The 18146-nt window shown below is 38.1% G+C and overlaps 1 protein-coding gene across 10 annotated transcripts in view; it reads left to right on the forward strand.

Moving 5' to 3' along the window:
• Positions 1-18146, forward strand: part of MPPED1 (metallophosphoesterase domain containing 1) — a 63094-nt gene that overhangs the window by 697 nt on the left and 44251 nt on the right. For 2 of the 10 annotated variants that reach the window (XM_064516715.1, XM_064516709.1), the window contains exons 2-3: positions 3275-3416; positions 14151-14416. In XM_064516715.1, coding sequence (XP_064372785.1) covers positions 14265-14416 — 152 coding nt within the window. In that variant the 5' untranslated portion in view covers positions 3275-3416; positions 14151-14264. Of the gene's footprint in view, positions 1-72; positions 3417-14120; positions 14417-18146 lie in introns of those variants that run through there. The other 8 variants (XM_026114094.2, XM_064516744.1, XM_026114090.2 and 5 more) reach the window with 6 other exon arrangements.

An 18146-nucleotide genomic window follows, 5' to 3' on the forward strand; every position in this document is an offset into this window, starting at 1 on the left:
CCGGCCCCGGCCCCGCTGCGGGCTCCTCGCCGTGCGAGTGCGGGGAGGGAAGGCGCCGGCCCCACGCGTGCCGCGCCGCCGGCCTCGGCACGCCGGGAAGTTACTTTGTTCGCAGAGTTGCCGCGGGCGGGCGAGCGGGCCGGGACCCCGCGGGCGCTGCGCCGGCCCTGCCGCCCCCCGCGGGCCGCTTCCAGGTGTCACCGGCGCCGCCAGCGAGCGCCCGGCACTGGCGCCCCGAGGAGAGCCCGGGTGCTCCTTCAGCCGCGGCTTCCCCGCGCGTAGCAAGAGGAAGGGGTGAGGGACGTGGAAAAACTTCCCTTTGTCACAGGAGAGGGTTTCAGTGACCTTCCAAAGTTTTGTTCCAGGAGGAAACAGTCCAGTAAGTTTTTCAAAATTCATGCTGATTTTCATATAATCTGTCGCACTGATATTTGGTATCCAGCATACACAGAGTTGTGGAACAGGAAGAAAAGATTTGGGAGGTTTAGGTAGTGGTTTCGTTGCTTTTAATATGTTGCTTTCTTAAGAGCTGCATTTTGGATGTTGCATTTTCAGACAGCTAATATGGAAAGCATTTATATACCTAGGTGTATATGGGTAACATAAAAGATGAAGACAGGAAGCACACAGAAACTGGACAGATTTTAAACATTCAGTTCCATTTGGGAAAAAATCAATAGTTGAAGATTTCTTCTTTCACAATCTATATCTTGACAATGTCATAAGTAAGAAATCTGCCAATACACTACAATACTAATAGACCTTTCAACTTCAGTTAATTCTGAATGAATTTAGTGAGTAATCTAGACTATAATATAGAAGAGCTTTTGATATTCTGGATAAATCAATAACTAGGCAAGATTATTAAACTTTGTGGTTGGCTTCTGATGAGGTAAACTCTCAATCATTCAAAAGAATAGCAGTAGATAAAATAATAATACAAGACTACATCTTAAATGTGCATGTCCAAAATTTGGCTACCATAAAATGACTATCTCTTTTGAGAAGAATAGTTAAGGAGTCATTATATGATGGTAATCTGTGTTGTACTCATACATAATAAACTGTTTCTTGATGCCAGGCAATATAAATTGTCTGGCAGTGTACTATACAAATAGATTTTCTTTAATTTTTATTTTACAGATTTTTTTGGAAATTGTTAAATGTAATGGCTACGTCATGTATGATACATACATAAATTGACTGATGTTAATTATTAGTCATAGAATTCTAATGGTATATTTAAACAGTTTTGGCTTTGCTCTTCCAGTTTATTTCATTGTCTCAGATAGCCTGAGACAGAAGAATCTTAAAATTTCTCTTTCCTTCTGAACATATGTTACTCCCTCTTTCTTTTTTCTCCTTGCTCTCCTTTGGCATAATTTAAAGCAAAATAACCACTGAAAATACCTGTATGAGTGCACATGAAGAAAAACGTCCATTTTAAAGATACACAAATGTTCTTGGTAGGCTAGAGCAAACCCATCATGCCCTGTGTGAAAACCTTCTATTAAACTGATATTTGTAAGATACTTGTTTTGGTATTAGTTTCTGATGCCAAACAACAAACATGAGAGAATGCAGAGAGAAAGCTGACACTCTGATCTCTGTTTAAACAGGTCGTGCTTTTTATTTAGTGCTGTGTGCTCATTACAGGGGCTGTCAGTAGGAATATAAAGTGGACTTGAGTTCTGATTTGCCATACATAGCCTATTCTGACACTGATGTTTCTGCTCCTTGAGCTAATGATTCATAGCATGTAGTGCTGTTTGTGATCATATTTATTTAATTGAATTCATTATAAGGAGCTAGAAAAACTGTCCGGATTATGTCCTCTTAGGAACTGAGCAGGATCGGATCTGCTTTTTTCAGGTGCAGTCCTCCTCACCTGAAGAGTAACGTAGGAGGGGACCCTACTTTATTTTAGGAGAACATGGAGAGGTGCATGAAGAGGTTGCTATTTTTTAAGTCAGCTAGACTTAAGGGTTTTGCCAATGAATTACAAGGAAGCAGACTCAAATCCCATGAAACCGGGTAACTGCTTAGTCGATTATCCAAGCAGTTTCTTTTTCCAGACATATGGAAACAATAACAAATAGGGAACAAAAACAGTGAGTTTATAATTGAGAGTTTTAATATTTGCACATAAAACAGTTTTCATCTCAAATGATTAATAAACATGGTAAAAAGAAATCAATGCAGTCTTTGATTCTTGCTGAATCTTGTTTTGAAGAACAAGTGGGCCAATTTAAGGATGTGTGTGTAAGGTAATCTGAGGGATGATGAGCCTCTGCACAAGTTACTGTTATATTAAGATATATTAGACTGTTACAACGTATAGTTTGAGGTCTCAGAAAAAGATTAAGTATAGTGCTGGCAACTTTAATTCACATGTTCTGGACTGTACACCAAGTTAGATTCTGTGATCATTGTCCATGGGTGAAATAGGGTCTTCATCAGGGTATGTGAAAGCAAGGTGGTCTCCAGTTTAATTTCTAACTTTAATACATGTTCTAGGTTATGTTTCAAAATTTAAGCAAAGTTAGTAATGTAAGAGGGTACTTTCAAATCACTTGACTGTTGTCCTTTGACTTCCTCGTTGAATATCATCCTTTGAGCCTGATGTTATTGTAAGTAAAACACGTGAATGTACTTGCTTGGGCAAGGTTGCAGAATGACAGTCCAGTATAAGATATAGTGCAAAAAGGAGCAAAGCTATTGTGGTAGTGACTACTCACCTGCTACTGTAGTGACCACCTCTAGAGGATAGAAGTAGTTCATTCTTTGTGACTGCTCACTGCTTGACCTCATTGTTGAAACTGTCAGCAAGTGTGCCAGTTTTGCTGTATTTGATATGACGGTGGGAATTATGTTAGGATTAACAAGTAACCATCACTGTTTATATGCAGTAACTTGCAGTCACAACTGATTAGGGATTCATTACACTAACCTACATACCAAATGCTTAACATTACTGCATTCAGTCATTACTTAAATAGCCAAAGTGCCATTATCCACTGTGGGAGCAAGATTGGGTCTGTAATGTCATTTAAGCATACTGTATTGTATATTACTGCAGAGAGCCTTAGTCATATTGCTGTAAAAAGGATTGGTTAGCTTTTTCAGAGATCTGTTTTCAAGAGTATGTGTAATGCATTTCAATTTGAAGTATCTGCTATAACTTGTTACATAGTTTTAGTTTATACATTTCTGCTGATAACAAGTTTACTATATATGGCACGTGTATCTTTTTTGATAACTATTTTTTATGCAGAATGCCCTCCTGACCTTTTAAGTTCAGTTCCTCTGCCATACAGCCAATCCAGCTTGCCTTATGGCAGATGAAGGTCTTGCCATTCAACCAAAGACTGAAGCCAGCAGAGCAGCTGTAGAAGCAGCATAAGAAGGAGATGATGGTTAGCGATATTTTTGATTGTTTTTTCTCTGCCTTTTACTAATTGGCTGTTTTGCTCCAGCTCCCTCTTTGCCAGCTCTCACAGTCGCTTTGATTTGGTTTACATGCTCTATACCTCAAACATTCTGCACGCCACTTTCTTTCTTACCGTCTTTTTCCTCCTCTCACCTTCTCTGTCATCTCCCATCTTCTCTCTGCTCTTGTCTTTTGTGGAGCTAATCCCGCTTAACCGTTCCTTTCTTGGAAAAGAAAATGGAAGGAACATAATGTTTTGCCATTGCATCGATCATTCCTCTGTGTTGCTGAATTATTTTTCTCTTTTTTCCTTTGTTTGGTTTATGTAGACTGTAAGCTCTTTGGGGCAGATACTCTTTGTTATTCTATGATTGTACAGTGTCTAGCATAATTTGCTCCTGGATCTCAGTTGTTCTGTGGGCTCTCACATAATAAAAATAATAAATAATAATACCATGATTACTTTGACTTCATGGAACAGCTTCTCTTCTGGTTTTTGATAGCAAACCAAAAAATTTGTCACTTAGAGCTTATCTTCACTCTGCTGCTGTTCTAAGGTGTATCTCAGTTTTGCCCCTCAACACAGATACTGAAGTCCCTAGTGTGAGTAGTTTTTGGTAAAAGTTCAAGATATCTTGCCTAATGCAGAGGGGAGAGGACGAATTAAAACTCAGCTACTGCCAGTAGTTAGCAATGTAGTACCTTGAAAAAGAACTGAAATAAAAAATGACAGTTTAAACAGTTTCCAGTGGAAAATTCAGATTTGGAAACACCCCCCCAAAATTGTTCTACTTTCATCAAGTTGATCAAGTAAGGGGTAAGGGAAAAGAAAATCCAAAAATGTATAGTGGTTTTATTTGAATAATTTGGGACTTTCCTCCTAAATATCTGTTCATTTTGATTTCCCTTTACTTTTCACCCACTTAAATGTTTGGCTTTGCTTTAGCATCTTTTGGGTCAAATAACAAATTGTATTCAGCCCAAAAAAATTTTCAAAAGAGTGTTTGAAACCTCCACAAATCAGGGGACTCAACAGCGCAAACAGTTGTGAACACAGCCATTCAGTGGCAGCCAGTCCGGTCACTGAGCAACAAACCGGTCATCACCTTTGGTGCACCCTGAGCAGTGCTTTACAGTATGATAGTTTCCACCTGAGCTCGCCCAGCTGGCATGGAGTAATGTGAGTGCATTATCTCCATGTAGCTGTTGTCCCGAATCTTACTTCATTTCTGGGTAGCCTCTAGATTCAGGGAGAGCAATGATTTGAAGCGTCCCTGTGTGAGAAAGGCACTGTAGGGCTGAATCCTACTGATGAACAAAGCAGCAGCCGTCCATGTGAGGTCTGGAGAATATCCAGAGATGTTTGACCTGAATTGGCCCCTCCTCAAGGCTGTATATCTAGGACTTCCCCCTTATTATCTTTCCTCTCTCTTTTTCTTTGAAAGAGAGAATGTTTAGTTGCCCCGGCTCCCTTTCCTGTGAGCCTTGTAGGGGCGATTTGTGTGGGCATGACTTTGTGAATAAGGAGGAGTGGGTGGCCCAAAAACCTCTTGTGTATTTTTTCCTTATCAGTCCTGGGAAGGTTAGCTGAAAAAAAAAGGGCAAACCCACCCTCTTGCTCTCAATGTTAATGGGGTAACATGAAGAATTCCAGTGGGGACGAATGTAGCTAAATGATTGAAAGGTGGAAACAACAAAATTTATAGGACTCTATATTTAATTTTCAAAGTTTTGTGTCTGAGAGAAAAAATGTTAACTGTTAAAAAGATTTACTCCATTTGTTCTGTAATTGAACTTCAGTCCTTAATGAAAAATGATGTGTTGATCTCAACAGTTATCATTATAGATATACTTAAATTTAAGCTGTATTTGACTTTCCACCTGTTATATTATGTATGCTTGTGAGCTTATACTTTGGCATTTCATGCATCTTGAACTACAGGAATAGACTGGCCAGTTTTATTTTCCTGTTCATGTGTATTAACATAGAGATCAGCAACCTTTCAAAAGTGGTTAGATTGTAATGTTAGATTTCTTTCTGAAATCAGGGGAGAATATTGGAAATAGAAACTTGGCCAAAGCTAAGAGATGCTGCTTCACAAGCAGAGAAGACTGTGAACTGCTTTATTGGTAGTAACTTGCCTGTGTATGAATTCAGATTCATAAGCACAAAAGCAACAGTTCCCAGCTCCTGCTAAACTCGGAATATGGGAGCTGTTGCCTCTCCAGCTGTGTTCCAGTTGTGCTGTGCCCTGTTCACATCTGCTCCCAGCCACCCCCCGACCTATGCTGTGCTTTGCTGATTGCTAAGCTTAGTCTACTGATGACCAAACCTGATTTTGAATCCTTACATGAAAACTGATTGAACTGACTACTAAAATAATCCTCTGCTCAGTGTTAGGCTTTGCCACATTCTGGTATAATTTTGGCATCAGAGCAAACAAGCTAAACCATGTGGGATGTATTCTGCTTTCAGATATGCATGAGCAACCAAATGGGCCAAATTCTGTGTGTTTATGCACAATCCCAGTTGAAATCAGTTTGGATGATTTCTGTGGCTAAGGCAAGTGGGATTTGACACAGTGGGGGTTGTATAGATGAAGCCTGGAAAATAAATGTTTGGCCAGTTGTCACAAAAGCTGGAAAAAAGAAACAGAATTCTTCAGTTATAAATTTAAACCAAACCTTTGTTTCTTAAACATATAATGTTTCAGTACTTATATATTCATTTTCTAAGTAAATAATATTTCATTTTAAAATGAAATAATATTTCATTTTCAAGAGCTGAATCAAATGGCAGGCCCAAATCACAGACTGAGATATACAGTCAAATCACCACAACCCTAATTTACTCCTATTGGAATGTCCATTTTTAGTAATTTTTCCACATAACCTGTATTTTTAGCTATTTTTCCTTAGAATGAGTATTATCATTCTGGGACTTGTAATTTTTCTTGTATAAATGTATACCCATGATTTGCAGTAACAAAACAGATTTTGAAATACTGCCAGAGATGAAAGCAAATTTTTTAGAGTGAGGAATGAGTTTTGTGGCTTTTAGATATTTATTTAAAATTTCCTTCCCTAGAGGTAATTACTTAAATAGATTAGCTACCTCCGCAGGTACTTGGGGATAAATACAGGTAATATTGAGCCAAACAGTATATTTTTGAGGGAAGAGACTTGGTTTTACCTAAGAAAAATGTATCCATTTAAATATTTTTTCCAAATACAGTTTTTTATACATTCAGGCAAGATCATATGTAGGATTACAATAAAGCATTTAGCCTTGAAAAGTACTCAGTCTATTTGTACATCTTAAAGTATTACAGATTTAAATCTAAAAATATATTGGTTATATTGTAAAATGGAAGTTTAAGGTGAAAACAAATATTGTTAGATTGTGTTTATTTTTTAAATTGAATAAATGAACAGTTATATGTATGGATGAGGACTTGATTTAGAAAATGGTACTACTGATAATTCAAAATAAAATTATGTCTCCATAAAGAGAAGATTCAGTTACTGTAGTTTTGGGAAACTAGGTAGAGAAAATAGAAAAAGTGATTTAAAAGCATACAATCATAATTCAAAATGGGACTAGCTAGAAAAGTTTCTAAGTGGTAACTGCTTTAAATCAATACTGAATTAGATTTCAGAGGCAAATTGTTGTAATTTTAGTGTTTTCTGAATTCATTCATCTATCTGTTTTTCCAGATGCCTGGTCAGAACTTTGGCATATAGTAGGTAAAATATATCTGCTGAGGGAACTCCACAGAAGTGAATTTAAGGGTGTAGTTCCAAAAGACAGTTTATTTATCTCGTTTCCCTTCTATACTACTTGCCATGTCTGTATAATCTTTTTATGACAGTTTAAGCCAACAAGTATGTTAGTGTTCTTTATAAATAAAGTAACAAGAGAAACATGTATAATACTTATATTTGAGAGAAATGGAGGAAAACTAATTTGAAGAAAAAATTAACTTCAGCGAAGAATTTTGTCATAACATATTTGACAGGTCATTATAATCAGCAAGGGAGAACAATGATGTGCGTTTTACCTTATGAGAAATAACTTAGGGGATTTTGTTGTTGTTTTCTAATGTGGGTTAAGGTAATTATAATTACAGAGAAATAAGAAGTCTTATTTAAGTCCCTAATTTTTTTCACATTACAAAACAGAGCTTGCTCGGTACCCTGTAGATCTGCAGTAGCAAATCTGTGATATATACGATGGGGCACTGAAGTATTCACTGATAGGAGAAATAGAAGTTCCTAATCAGAAGAAGATAGATCTTGCATTTCTTCTCAATGAAGTCAGTAGGATTTTGAGGCATACAAATAACGCAGAATTATGCCCAGTGGTTTTGGTATATGAATGGGAATAGCTCAGACTTTCTGACAGAAAAGATAGGGCCGTAGCACTATTATTTATTTAACTGATAAACTGATAAAGGTTAGCAAAATCAGATTTGTTAGCACAAAAAAAATGCTCAGACATGTATGTTTTAAAAAGACCCTCCAAAGGGTCCCCTTAATAAATCATGGTGATGATATGACTCCTTTAAGCAGAATCCACTAAGGAGAGCTGAAACTGAGAAACAGGATGCTTAAGATCTGTGTCAGTTAAAGATATACCTGAAACAAAGGTTTTTGAAAATGAAGTTTTATAGCATAGTGAAGCATGTGCGCTCTTGCTACCAGATGAGAATTGTGAAATCCAATGTAAGAACCACCATAAAGAGGCATTTGTAAAGGTTTTATTCAGATTTTTGACCTTAAAACAACTTGACAAAGTTGTATAGCGGTATAGCTACATGTTGTGCCCTGAGAAGCAGATGGTGCAATATATTTTGCCATCTCATGGCACTCACTGAATGAATTGGTGGGTGCATTCCAGTTTTTGGTGGAGATAAATCTGCATTACAAAACTCACCCTAATTCGTACATTTATTTGCTGCTTAAAAACAGAGATTTCTTAGAATGTGTGGGTATGGAGTTGGAGCTGCCCTTCAGTAATGTTTTCTCTAGATTAGGTCTGAGACACAAAGGCAGCCCAGGGAAATATGCCAGATCTAATGTGTGTGCCAGGCCCTGTGTGTGTGCTATGTCTGTTCTGTGGATAGAGGACTTCAGGCTTGAAGGCTGTCACCCTGGCACATTTCACCAGAGCTAAACTGACATTCAGAAAAACTAACAATCTCAAATGCAGTACTGCTTCTGTAACTTAAGTAGGGTTAGGTTTCCAAGCAGGATTTTGTCGATCATTAAATTCATAATGTAGAACTCCGGGAAGTTTGTAAGGGTGATAAACACCTTAAATGACACCATAGATTATAATTCAGATATCCTCAAGGAGTCTGTTGGTTCTCTTTTTTAATTCCCGTTGACACTAATTGCAGGTACATAAAGCATTTGCTTTGGCAAAAGTAGGCTTATAAGTGTATATTACAGTGCTATACACTGCAGTTTTATTTATTTATTTTTTAAAATGCAATTGGAAATGTTTCTATGACAAATCGTATTCCTTTAGAAAGCCTAATGATTCTGTCAGTAGAAGTGTGCACGATCAACCTTAATATCTGCAAGTGTCTTGATCACATTTGATTATGCTGCCTTCCATTTAAAGTCCACAAGTATGTTAAGAGCATTCGGATGCCTCACTGTCAGATGAATCCAAAGCAGTCTGCTAAGGGAAGACTCGGTGGATGTGGTTTGCCAGGATTTGTGTTCTGTTTCTTTCAGAAAATGAAGAGGAGAAAGAGGAGAGTGTATCCCTTTGGAAAAGCTTTCAGCTGCAGAACGATTTGCCTGGCTCATCCATTCCCACAGAATATTGCCTTTTTAGGATTATTTCAGTGTTCATTTCCTGATGGCAGAACTGAAGATAGCAAACTAATTCTATTGATTGGTTTCTAGCTGGAGTATGTGAAACATGTATTTTAGACAGCAAAAACCCATTAGAGTTTTTAGCCTATTTCTTACAGTAAGTAATTGCTTTACTGGTTCCAGCATATTCCCTTATTGCTGGGCAGTCCATAACACCTTTTTTTGGGTGGGTTTAAAACAAAAAAGTAGTAGTTTGTGATAACGAAGTTACACTAGGGGTTATAGGAATGTTACTATAACAATCGGGACCATTCCTGCAGAAAACAGTGTGGCATTTTTGTTTGTTTAAATAAAGGATTTACTTCTCCATATAAAGGATGAGCTGACAACTCACAAAGAGCAGTTTCTCCTCAGTATAGGGGAAGACCTGAACTCTTGACCAAGCTCTGAGTAGGGTTTCTTGTTAACATGGTTTGCAGAAGAAGTGAATGTATGACTGTGTCATCTGTAACAAACTATCTCACTCTTCTTTAAAGTATTTTACTGCTGCTGTGTCACTGGCTTTTCCTGAATAAATACAGCTTTGATGATTTATAGTTGCATGAAAACATCTTTTTTTTACTATTACATTTCATTTCTCCGTTGCATCCCCAAATCCCAGCTCATCAGAGTCTGTGAAAACTCGCATCTTTTCAGTAGCTACATCTTTGCCACTGATCTAGTACCAGCCTTCTCTTCTTTCCTCTTGTTATCTCACAATTATTTGTGCAATTGTTTCTCTTCAACTCTTGCCATGGTGTGCTCTAGTCAGGTTAGGCTTCTTGCCCTCACAGTTTTTTCGTAACCTTGGAAAGGTCATTGCTCAAGAGGTGTCTCCTTTGCAGTTTTCTCTCTTTATTTCTAACTTCTTTGTATTGTTTTATTATCATCATTGTCATCATTATTTTGTCTTGGTTTAACTGTTATTTCAGGTGACATCTGCTTGAGCCATGGTATTTTCAAGTCTAGGTGTTTATTTTCTTTTGCTGGAATAATTGTCAGAAATTCTCAGTATTATTCTTAGGTTTGAGACAAAGAAGAGATGATGAAGGGAACAGCAGAGATGATGGAGTAAGATACAGTGAGAGACAATGGGCAAGGGAGTGAACTGTAAGATGAGCAGAAAAGAACAGAATCTGGGAGCAAGGAAGTGAGATTAAAGTAAAATGTTGGCTTGAAATGGAAAAAAAATCAGAAAATTTACATAAAAAGGCTGGAGAATTTGTGTAAAATAGAGGCAAATAATTGTGGCAGCTATACAAGAAGGCTTTGAGATCATTTAAAATTAAGTAAGGGAAATTTCAGGCTGAAAAAGTCAGGAAATCTTCATACAATGATTTATTTGAGGAATTAAATATATGCCTGAGTTCAGCCACCTGCCTGGTCTGGTAATTCGTGAGGAGAGATGGCATAATCCAGATACTTTATGGCCTGATCCAAAGCCTACTGAAGACAGCAGAACAGTGTCTGTTTTTTATGGTGGACTGTGGATCAGGGCTCTGGACATTTGAACACAGACTAGAGAAAGCGGCAGAAAAATAATGTACGGAGAACATTCCTCACATCAGTAAGAAGATGGCTTAGCTGATTTAATAGCTTTTTCTCAGTCTGTGATTCTAACAGCCAGGTTTGTGATATTTATTTTAGTATTCATGTTCTTGCAGTCCTTTTTACATTTCTCTGTTTTTCCCTGGCAGACATCCCGCAGCTCATAAGTCTGGGGGAAGAGGGTGGTTAGCATGTTGTTGCTGTGGGGATTTGAGTCGTAATGCTCTGTGTTGGTAATGTTGGGCATATAATTTTAAAACTTGCATGCTATAGCAGCAGGTAATTATTTCCCTGCTGCATTTCACACTCTGGTTTGGGAGAGGAAGAATTTTCAGATTATTAAAAGAAAGAAAAAGTTATAATTTTGGGGACAATTGGAAAGAGGAGAATAATGGGTGTCAGTCTGGTTATCAGTCAAGCTGGAAAGAGACAGCTTGTTCTGTCGAACACCAAGAATGTTAGTAGTGAGCCAACCATTTATGCAGGAAGGCAACCCTAGACTGAAAGGTAAGGTTCAAAGACATCTGTGTATGTTTCTGAAATGAGCTTGAACAAAACTCCCTACTGAATTAGGCTTACTGATTATGTATGTTACAATATTCTGATTTTTGTCTAGCACGAGCTGTTTATGTGATTGCTATTTATTCTATTTTTAAGGCAGGAGCTGGCTCTTTGTTTTTTTCTCCTGTCTTGAATGCTTTGTATGTGTCCAGGGTCGACATTGTGTGACTGTCATTTGGCAGAAGGCTCAGCAGTGCTGCAGCATCTTTTCTTTTTCTTACCTCAAGTGAGACATGTTGGCTTCCTGTTTCCCACATGTTTATATGGTGAACTTCCTGCTGAATGTCTGTGGCTGGCATCCTCACAGGCTGCCCTAATGCTGTGATTCACACGCTCTCCCATGTGCAAGGAGAGATTCCTCACTTATAGGGCCTCTTCAACACTAAATGGTACATCAGCGGCATGCTCGCTGTGGTTTGTTTCTGTTTGCAAACTAAGTGGAAGAATGGTCCTGAAAGGACTGTGAGTTAGCTTGTGTTGGTAAGTGCTGTTTTCCACTTACCCAGAAAGAGGAAGCAGAGCATGAACATGGATATTGGGATACCTGAATACATCCACTGTTTCTGCAATAGGTTTGATGTATAACTTGAGAGAAGTCATAAAAGATAGGACCCGAACAGTAGGCTGACCAAAGTCATGTTCTCAGCTGTTGTAAGCACTGGTAACTTACTAAGCCCAGTGGAAGATTCTAGGTCTTATTGGGCAGTGCCTAAATCCTTGTAACAGCAGTTCAGTTGTGTGTAAAATGGACATAGTCCTTGAATTATAAAACCCAGGCAGTTGTTTTCAGGTAGTTTGATGGCCCCATGTAGATCTGTAGAATCACAAATTGTTAATCATACTGTAGAATATTTCTAGAAGTCACCAGTTCTAATAGTTTCTTTCAAACAGAAGTAGGTTCACTTAGAACAGCTTGCCCCCTATAAAATCTCTGACCTTGCTCATACAAACTTCTTTAAAAATGCATCATTTTATGCAGGAAGCTCCTCGAGGAGGGTTCCTCACATCTGCCATCTTAATTTCTTATTTCATAAATGCAGCAATTTGTACTCGATTATTCTTACAAGGATCATGCCTCCCTTCCTTCCCTCTGCTCTAGCTCATTCCATTTTGCTGCTTCGTAGCCTGAACGCAGCATCTGAGAGTGTTTAAAATCCAAAATTTTCTTCCTGTTATTCTAGCATTTCCTTACCAATCATTTCTTCGGGAGGACTTGAAGGAATCTGCTCTTTTATTCTCAGACTGTTTTCCTGCAGGTTGTTAGTGATAGCAAGTTGTCATCAATTTACAGCCATTCAGCAAGTAAAATGAGCTGAGTCTCTCATTCTGGTTTTATAAAGGACAAGATTTCTCGAAGCAAAAATACACCACCACTTCTAGGAGCACTTAATATCTTTAGTAGTTAGGCAAAAGACTGAAGCTCAGATTTTTGAAAGTGCCTAGGTGCTTGACTCCCACTAGAACTGAACTGGACCTACATATCTATAAATAGCTTTAAAAATTTGTGTGACTGTGAAGACCTTCCTCATCCATCATTCTTGGTACCATCAGAATGGCACTAAGGTACATCAGCAAGGTCGCATGAAGAAACCTGCAGTCCTGCTTTCCAGAAACTGCACATATTCATTGAATCACTGCATTCTAGCATGGTTTTTGGTTAAATACATTACTTGTAAAGCAGATTATTTATATTGGGCAGAAGAAAAGAGCACTTGCTAGCATGAAAGTAAATATTTAAGTTAGACAACTTTTAGAAGAGATGCAAAATTATACTGTAAAAATACCCAACCTTATTGCTTATAATCCGTTTTTTATTAAAACTGGGAAATAAAAGTAAAAATCACATTTAAATTGCTTTCTGATGTTTCTAGGGGATACTCTTTGCATTGCAGTAGGTTTCACTTTCTTACCCTGTTTGCAGTGCTGTTCTTGACTTGTATAACCTTTGGGGAAAATTTATTCCCAAACATGAAACCTATATTGATTTTCCTTTTTTATATTTAATACCGTTTATCTGTGTGTTAGCCCTCAAATCACTTTCTTTGCCAGTGAATCTGGAATTTGGGGCCACTGCTGTCTGAGAAGAGGATGTGTGTGATGGGGAGAATCCGTCATGTCTGTATCAGGAGTTTTTTCATTGATATTAAAAGCCAGGAGCAAGTACTGACATGTGCATGGAAGGTCAAGTTTGCTCTGTTTCTTAGGATGTAAAGAAAAACCACTCACAATACAGCCCTTAATGAATGGCGCAGACTTTCTGAAGAATTGGTTAAATTGATTCTTTTTAACTGACTTGCATTTTAGTCATCTACAGATGGGTACTGTGTGTCAGGTTTGTTTGTTTTTTTCCTTTGAAGGTACATATCTATAAACATTCAGCAATGCAATCAAAGAAAAGATATAGTAAATGATTGTGTTGACAAAACATTATAATTTGACACACCATTCTGAAGAATGACTGCCTTGTGTTTTAGATTTGTATTGAGTGTTTGAACTGTTTGAACTATTTGAACAAGTTACCCTCTGTGTTCCTTTGCAAGTTTGCTTCCCCTCCCACCTCCCACCCCTAACTCAAGTATATTCATCAAATTGCTGAGTTGGAAAGGTTTGTAATGAGTTCTTTGAGCTGTATGTCTTCCTCCCTCCATATCCCCCCTTAATCTTCATCTGACATTAAATAAAGCAAATCCCAAACAGATTAACTGTCAAACAGTTATGCTCCATCTCTTCAATCTACTTTTAGGTTTTCGAAGGGGGAGTGTGCCGATTAGGTAAGGAGATGTCATGGTCTTCTTCTGTCGATGTAGGAAGATAGCAGATATGATCGCCTGAAAAAGCAGAACTACTCAGTGCAAGCATGGCTTTCGCCCAGTCGCACATTATGGCAGCTAGAAGGCATCAGCACAGTAGACTCATAATTGAAGTGGATGAGTACAGCTCAAACCCCACACAGGCTTTCACGTTCTACAACATTAACCAGGGACGTTTTCAGCCCCCACATGTGCAAATGTAAGTATTACAGTTTTGTTACTGCTCTAGCACAGCCTTCTGAATTGTTATTGCCTTGTCGATGTGGTATTTGATGGGCCAGTCAAAAAGAATTCAAAGAACACTGTTTTGCTGCCTTTCTAATACTAATTACTATAATGATACAAAATCAGTCCATTTGGAAAGTATGAGTACTTTTTTCAAGGATGGGAGAAAGATCACTCCACTAGCATAACTTGATATTTATGCATTGAAAAAAGAAACAAACAACAAGTGGTGGTATTAAAAAGATTTTACAAGGATGATACTTTCCACAGTCTTAATACTGTTTGTTAGCATTGTGCACTTGCTTATTGATGTAAATAGCTGTTTAAATGCCAAGCCTGTATTCACAACAGATATTTTCCTATTGTTTCGTTAGTTATATTGCAGCTACATACAAGGAAAAAATGACATCGATAAATAAAATAGTGTGGGCACCCATCCGACAACTTACTTTCATACCAATCTGCCAAAGATGCCAAGTGCTTAAAGAGTAATTAAAATAATGTGTTTGTTTCTGACTTCTAATATCATGACGACATCAGTAAAATTAACTGCTCTAAATGATTTACTTGTAATGTAAAGTGGAGAATTATAATTACAAAATGAAACTTGCCATAAAGTTTAAAGCCAGAAGGAAGAACAAAACGGTTAAGCCATTACAAATAAATTAAGTATAAAATTCTATTGTAAAATATTTTTATAGGGAATAAAAATGTCTACAACATTTTATTGTGTTTATTAAAGAGAGAAGCAGTCTTATCTTTAGATCAGAAGCCTGGTTTTTATTTTTTTAACAAAAACTTTTGGTCCTTTATGAAGACTAAATAATAATCACCTCATTCACATTTTTTCTATTTAATATGATTTGATAATTTCCAAACATAGGCCATGATTTTTGCAGTTAAAATCTCAGCAACTGAGTGGATGCTCTGTGTCTATTCTGTGATACTTTATATACATTCTTTGGCATAAATTAGACATTGTATTTAAAAAAAAGGAAGACTAACATATATGTTAGCATGGTGAGCTAATGCTTTTGGGAAGCACTGTATTATTTTATAGTCCGTTTTTGGGGCTTTTAGGTACTGTTGAAATGCAAACAGTAAAATGAGTTGAGTGTTAGCACTGGGAAACATCTTTTGTTTATAGAGCTGGCAAATGGTAGCAAAACTACAAACAAACAAATGTGAGTTCAGAAATACTTCTGTAAATCAAAATGCCAAATGCAGGTCACTTAATTTTTTCAAGTTTAACCATTCTTGGTGAATATTCAAACAGTTCCTGGGCACTTATGGATGTGTTCACCAGTCCTAAAAACTAAATGATTTTTACAAGCAAAATACTGGGCTGAAGAAAAGTTATTTATTAGTAGCCACTTGGTACTCAACAATATGCTGCTTAAACTTCTAACCAGTAACAAATCATATTACCAGAGGACTTAGACAGTCAACAGCTTGACAGAAATTGAGAGCCTAAGCAAGTAGTTCAGAACAAGCTATCCTTAGAAAATTGTTCCTCAGAAGAGTTTAGCAATCTCTTATGAATGATTAATACTGTTGAAAAAGCTTGTGCAAATAGGAGAACAAGCTAGATCGATTGAAACATCTACCGCAATCTGACCTGCTCCTTCTCTTGATACAGAAATTGCAAATAATGTTTCTGAATACTAGCAGTATTGCTTTTGCCTCTTGCCAGTGAATAAAATAGTGACAAAGAAGGGAAAAGTATATACAAGTGTAACAAAAGCACCTTTTATTCACGTGATTGTTACGGGTGAAATCTTAGCCCATGCAAGTTTTGTCATTAACTTCAGCGGAGCGAGGGCTTTGCCTTGTCTTTGTGTGTATTTCAAAATACCTAGATTAGTGATTTGGCAGGCAATCATAAACAGATTTCAGATAGACCTGTTGACAACTGAACTTGTGTTAAACTACTCTCACCATAATTATTTTTTCATGCTTTTTTTCTTCAGAATTCAATCTTGCAACCCTTCCTTGGACCTCAGTGTAGTTTCGTATTTCTTGTTTCACCTTTCAGTGTCCAGAACATGCTGACAGCATTTTCCTAGCCCCATCCTTGTCTGTCATGTCTGTGCTGGTGTGATGACTGGTTTGCACTGACAGGAAGGCCAGTAAATTCTGACAGTGTTTTCAAGTCCCTCAGTCATTTCTAGGAAGTTGCTGTCTTGCTCCTTTATGAAACTCCACTGAAGTCTTGTGTATAAAACAACCTCTAAAAGAGGTTTTGCACTGAGATTTTAACTTTGCTTTTCAACTTCTCTGAATGTTCACATACTGCTTGAAAGAAAAACAAAAGCATTTGCACAAAAATAATCAGATCTTTGTACCTCTGCTCATGTTGCAAGCACTGCATTGGGTGTTTATGTGACAGCTGTTGAGGGAAGGTGTTACACAAGAATATGGGGACCAAGCCTTCAGAAATTATTTCCAATAATAAAACTTAAATGCCTTTGTGAAACTTGACATATGTTTTTACCTATATACAGCCTCAGTGTGTGCCTAACGCTTCAGCATGAAAACCTGCATTTCATTTATTTGGTTCATTGTATTGATACCTTTTGCTATGCAAATTCTCTGGCCCTTTGCACAATATTTCAAAGTTATACATACCTCAACAATCAGGAGAGTGCTGTCCACATCTCTCACCCACCCCATCCAAACTATAAGGAAAAGCATATGTATTATGTGCTGCATGGGTTGCTGTGGTAAGTCTTTTTTCTGTTGAGCTTCAGAGAAGGAGCATGCAAAGTGCATGCTACGCCCTGACATCCAACTTACTGCTGGACTGTGCTTTAAAAGATTTCTGAGGGAGAAGAAGCAGCCTCAGGTGCTTTAAGGGCTACCCTACCATAAAGACTCAAAAAGCAATAACTTAGATCAGTCCACATTCCTAATTTTATACTAGGATAGTATGCATAATTTAAACCTGGCTAACTAACATGATTTATAACTCGCTTTGGAAAGTGCTGGGCAGGGGGAGGAATATTCAGGAGTTTGCTTGCTGCAGTGGTCTTTAATCTTTTTAGCTTGGAGGGCTGCAACGATAGCCAAGGTGATCTTCCACTCATCCCTCTCCAGCCATCCCAATTCGTTTTGAGGAGGCACTCCATGAGCTAAATGCAGCACCCTTCACACGGACTGCACCTTCATGCAGACTACACCCTCACCCACTAGTGTAAAACCCATCCTTCACCATCCCTATTCCCTTGCACCCATGGTACCTCTGTGGAGCTTGCCTTATGGCAAGGTCTCTTCCCTCCAAAAGAGGGGCAGCTTTTACACACGATGGCAGTCATGCAGCTGCCCGGTTTGAGGTTGTGTCTTCCCCCACCTAACCTCTCCCACCTAACTCTTTTCTCTCGTCTTCTGCCCTTCTGCGTGTAGCTGTGGTCCCCTTGCTATGCACGTATTCCCTCAGCCACGTACACAGTGCTCACAGCTGCCTGCCTTCGGGCTCCATGTGGCCACCCCTTCTGCTGCCCGTAAGCCAAATTTCACTATTATTTCCAGTATGGCTAGCATGTACTTACTCACATAGCCCACTAGCATGTACATGCTGCTAGCATGTACATTCACTGGGTGTGGTTTGGTCACAGCTGGGTTTGCTCCATACCTCATGTTTGGTTACTTTCTGCTCAGAAAGTGGAAATTTAGAAAGACGGCCACAAGGCAGTAATACTAAAAGG

The sequence above is a fragment of the Dromaius novaehollandiae genome, chromosome 1 (genome assembly GCF_036370855.1).
Source record: "Dromaius novaehollandiae isolate bDroNov1 chromosome 1, bDroNov1.hap1, whole genome shotgun sequence".
NCBI lineage: Eukaryota > Metazoa > Chordata > Aves > Casuariiformes > Dromaiidae > Dromaius > Dromaius novaehollandiae.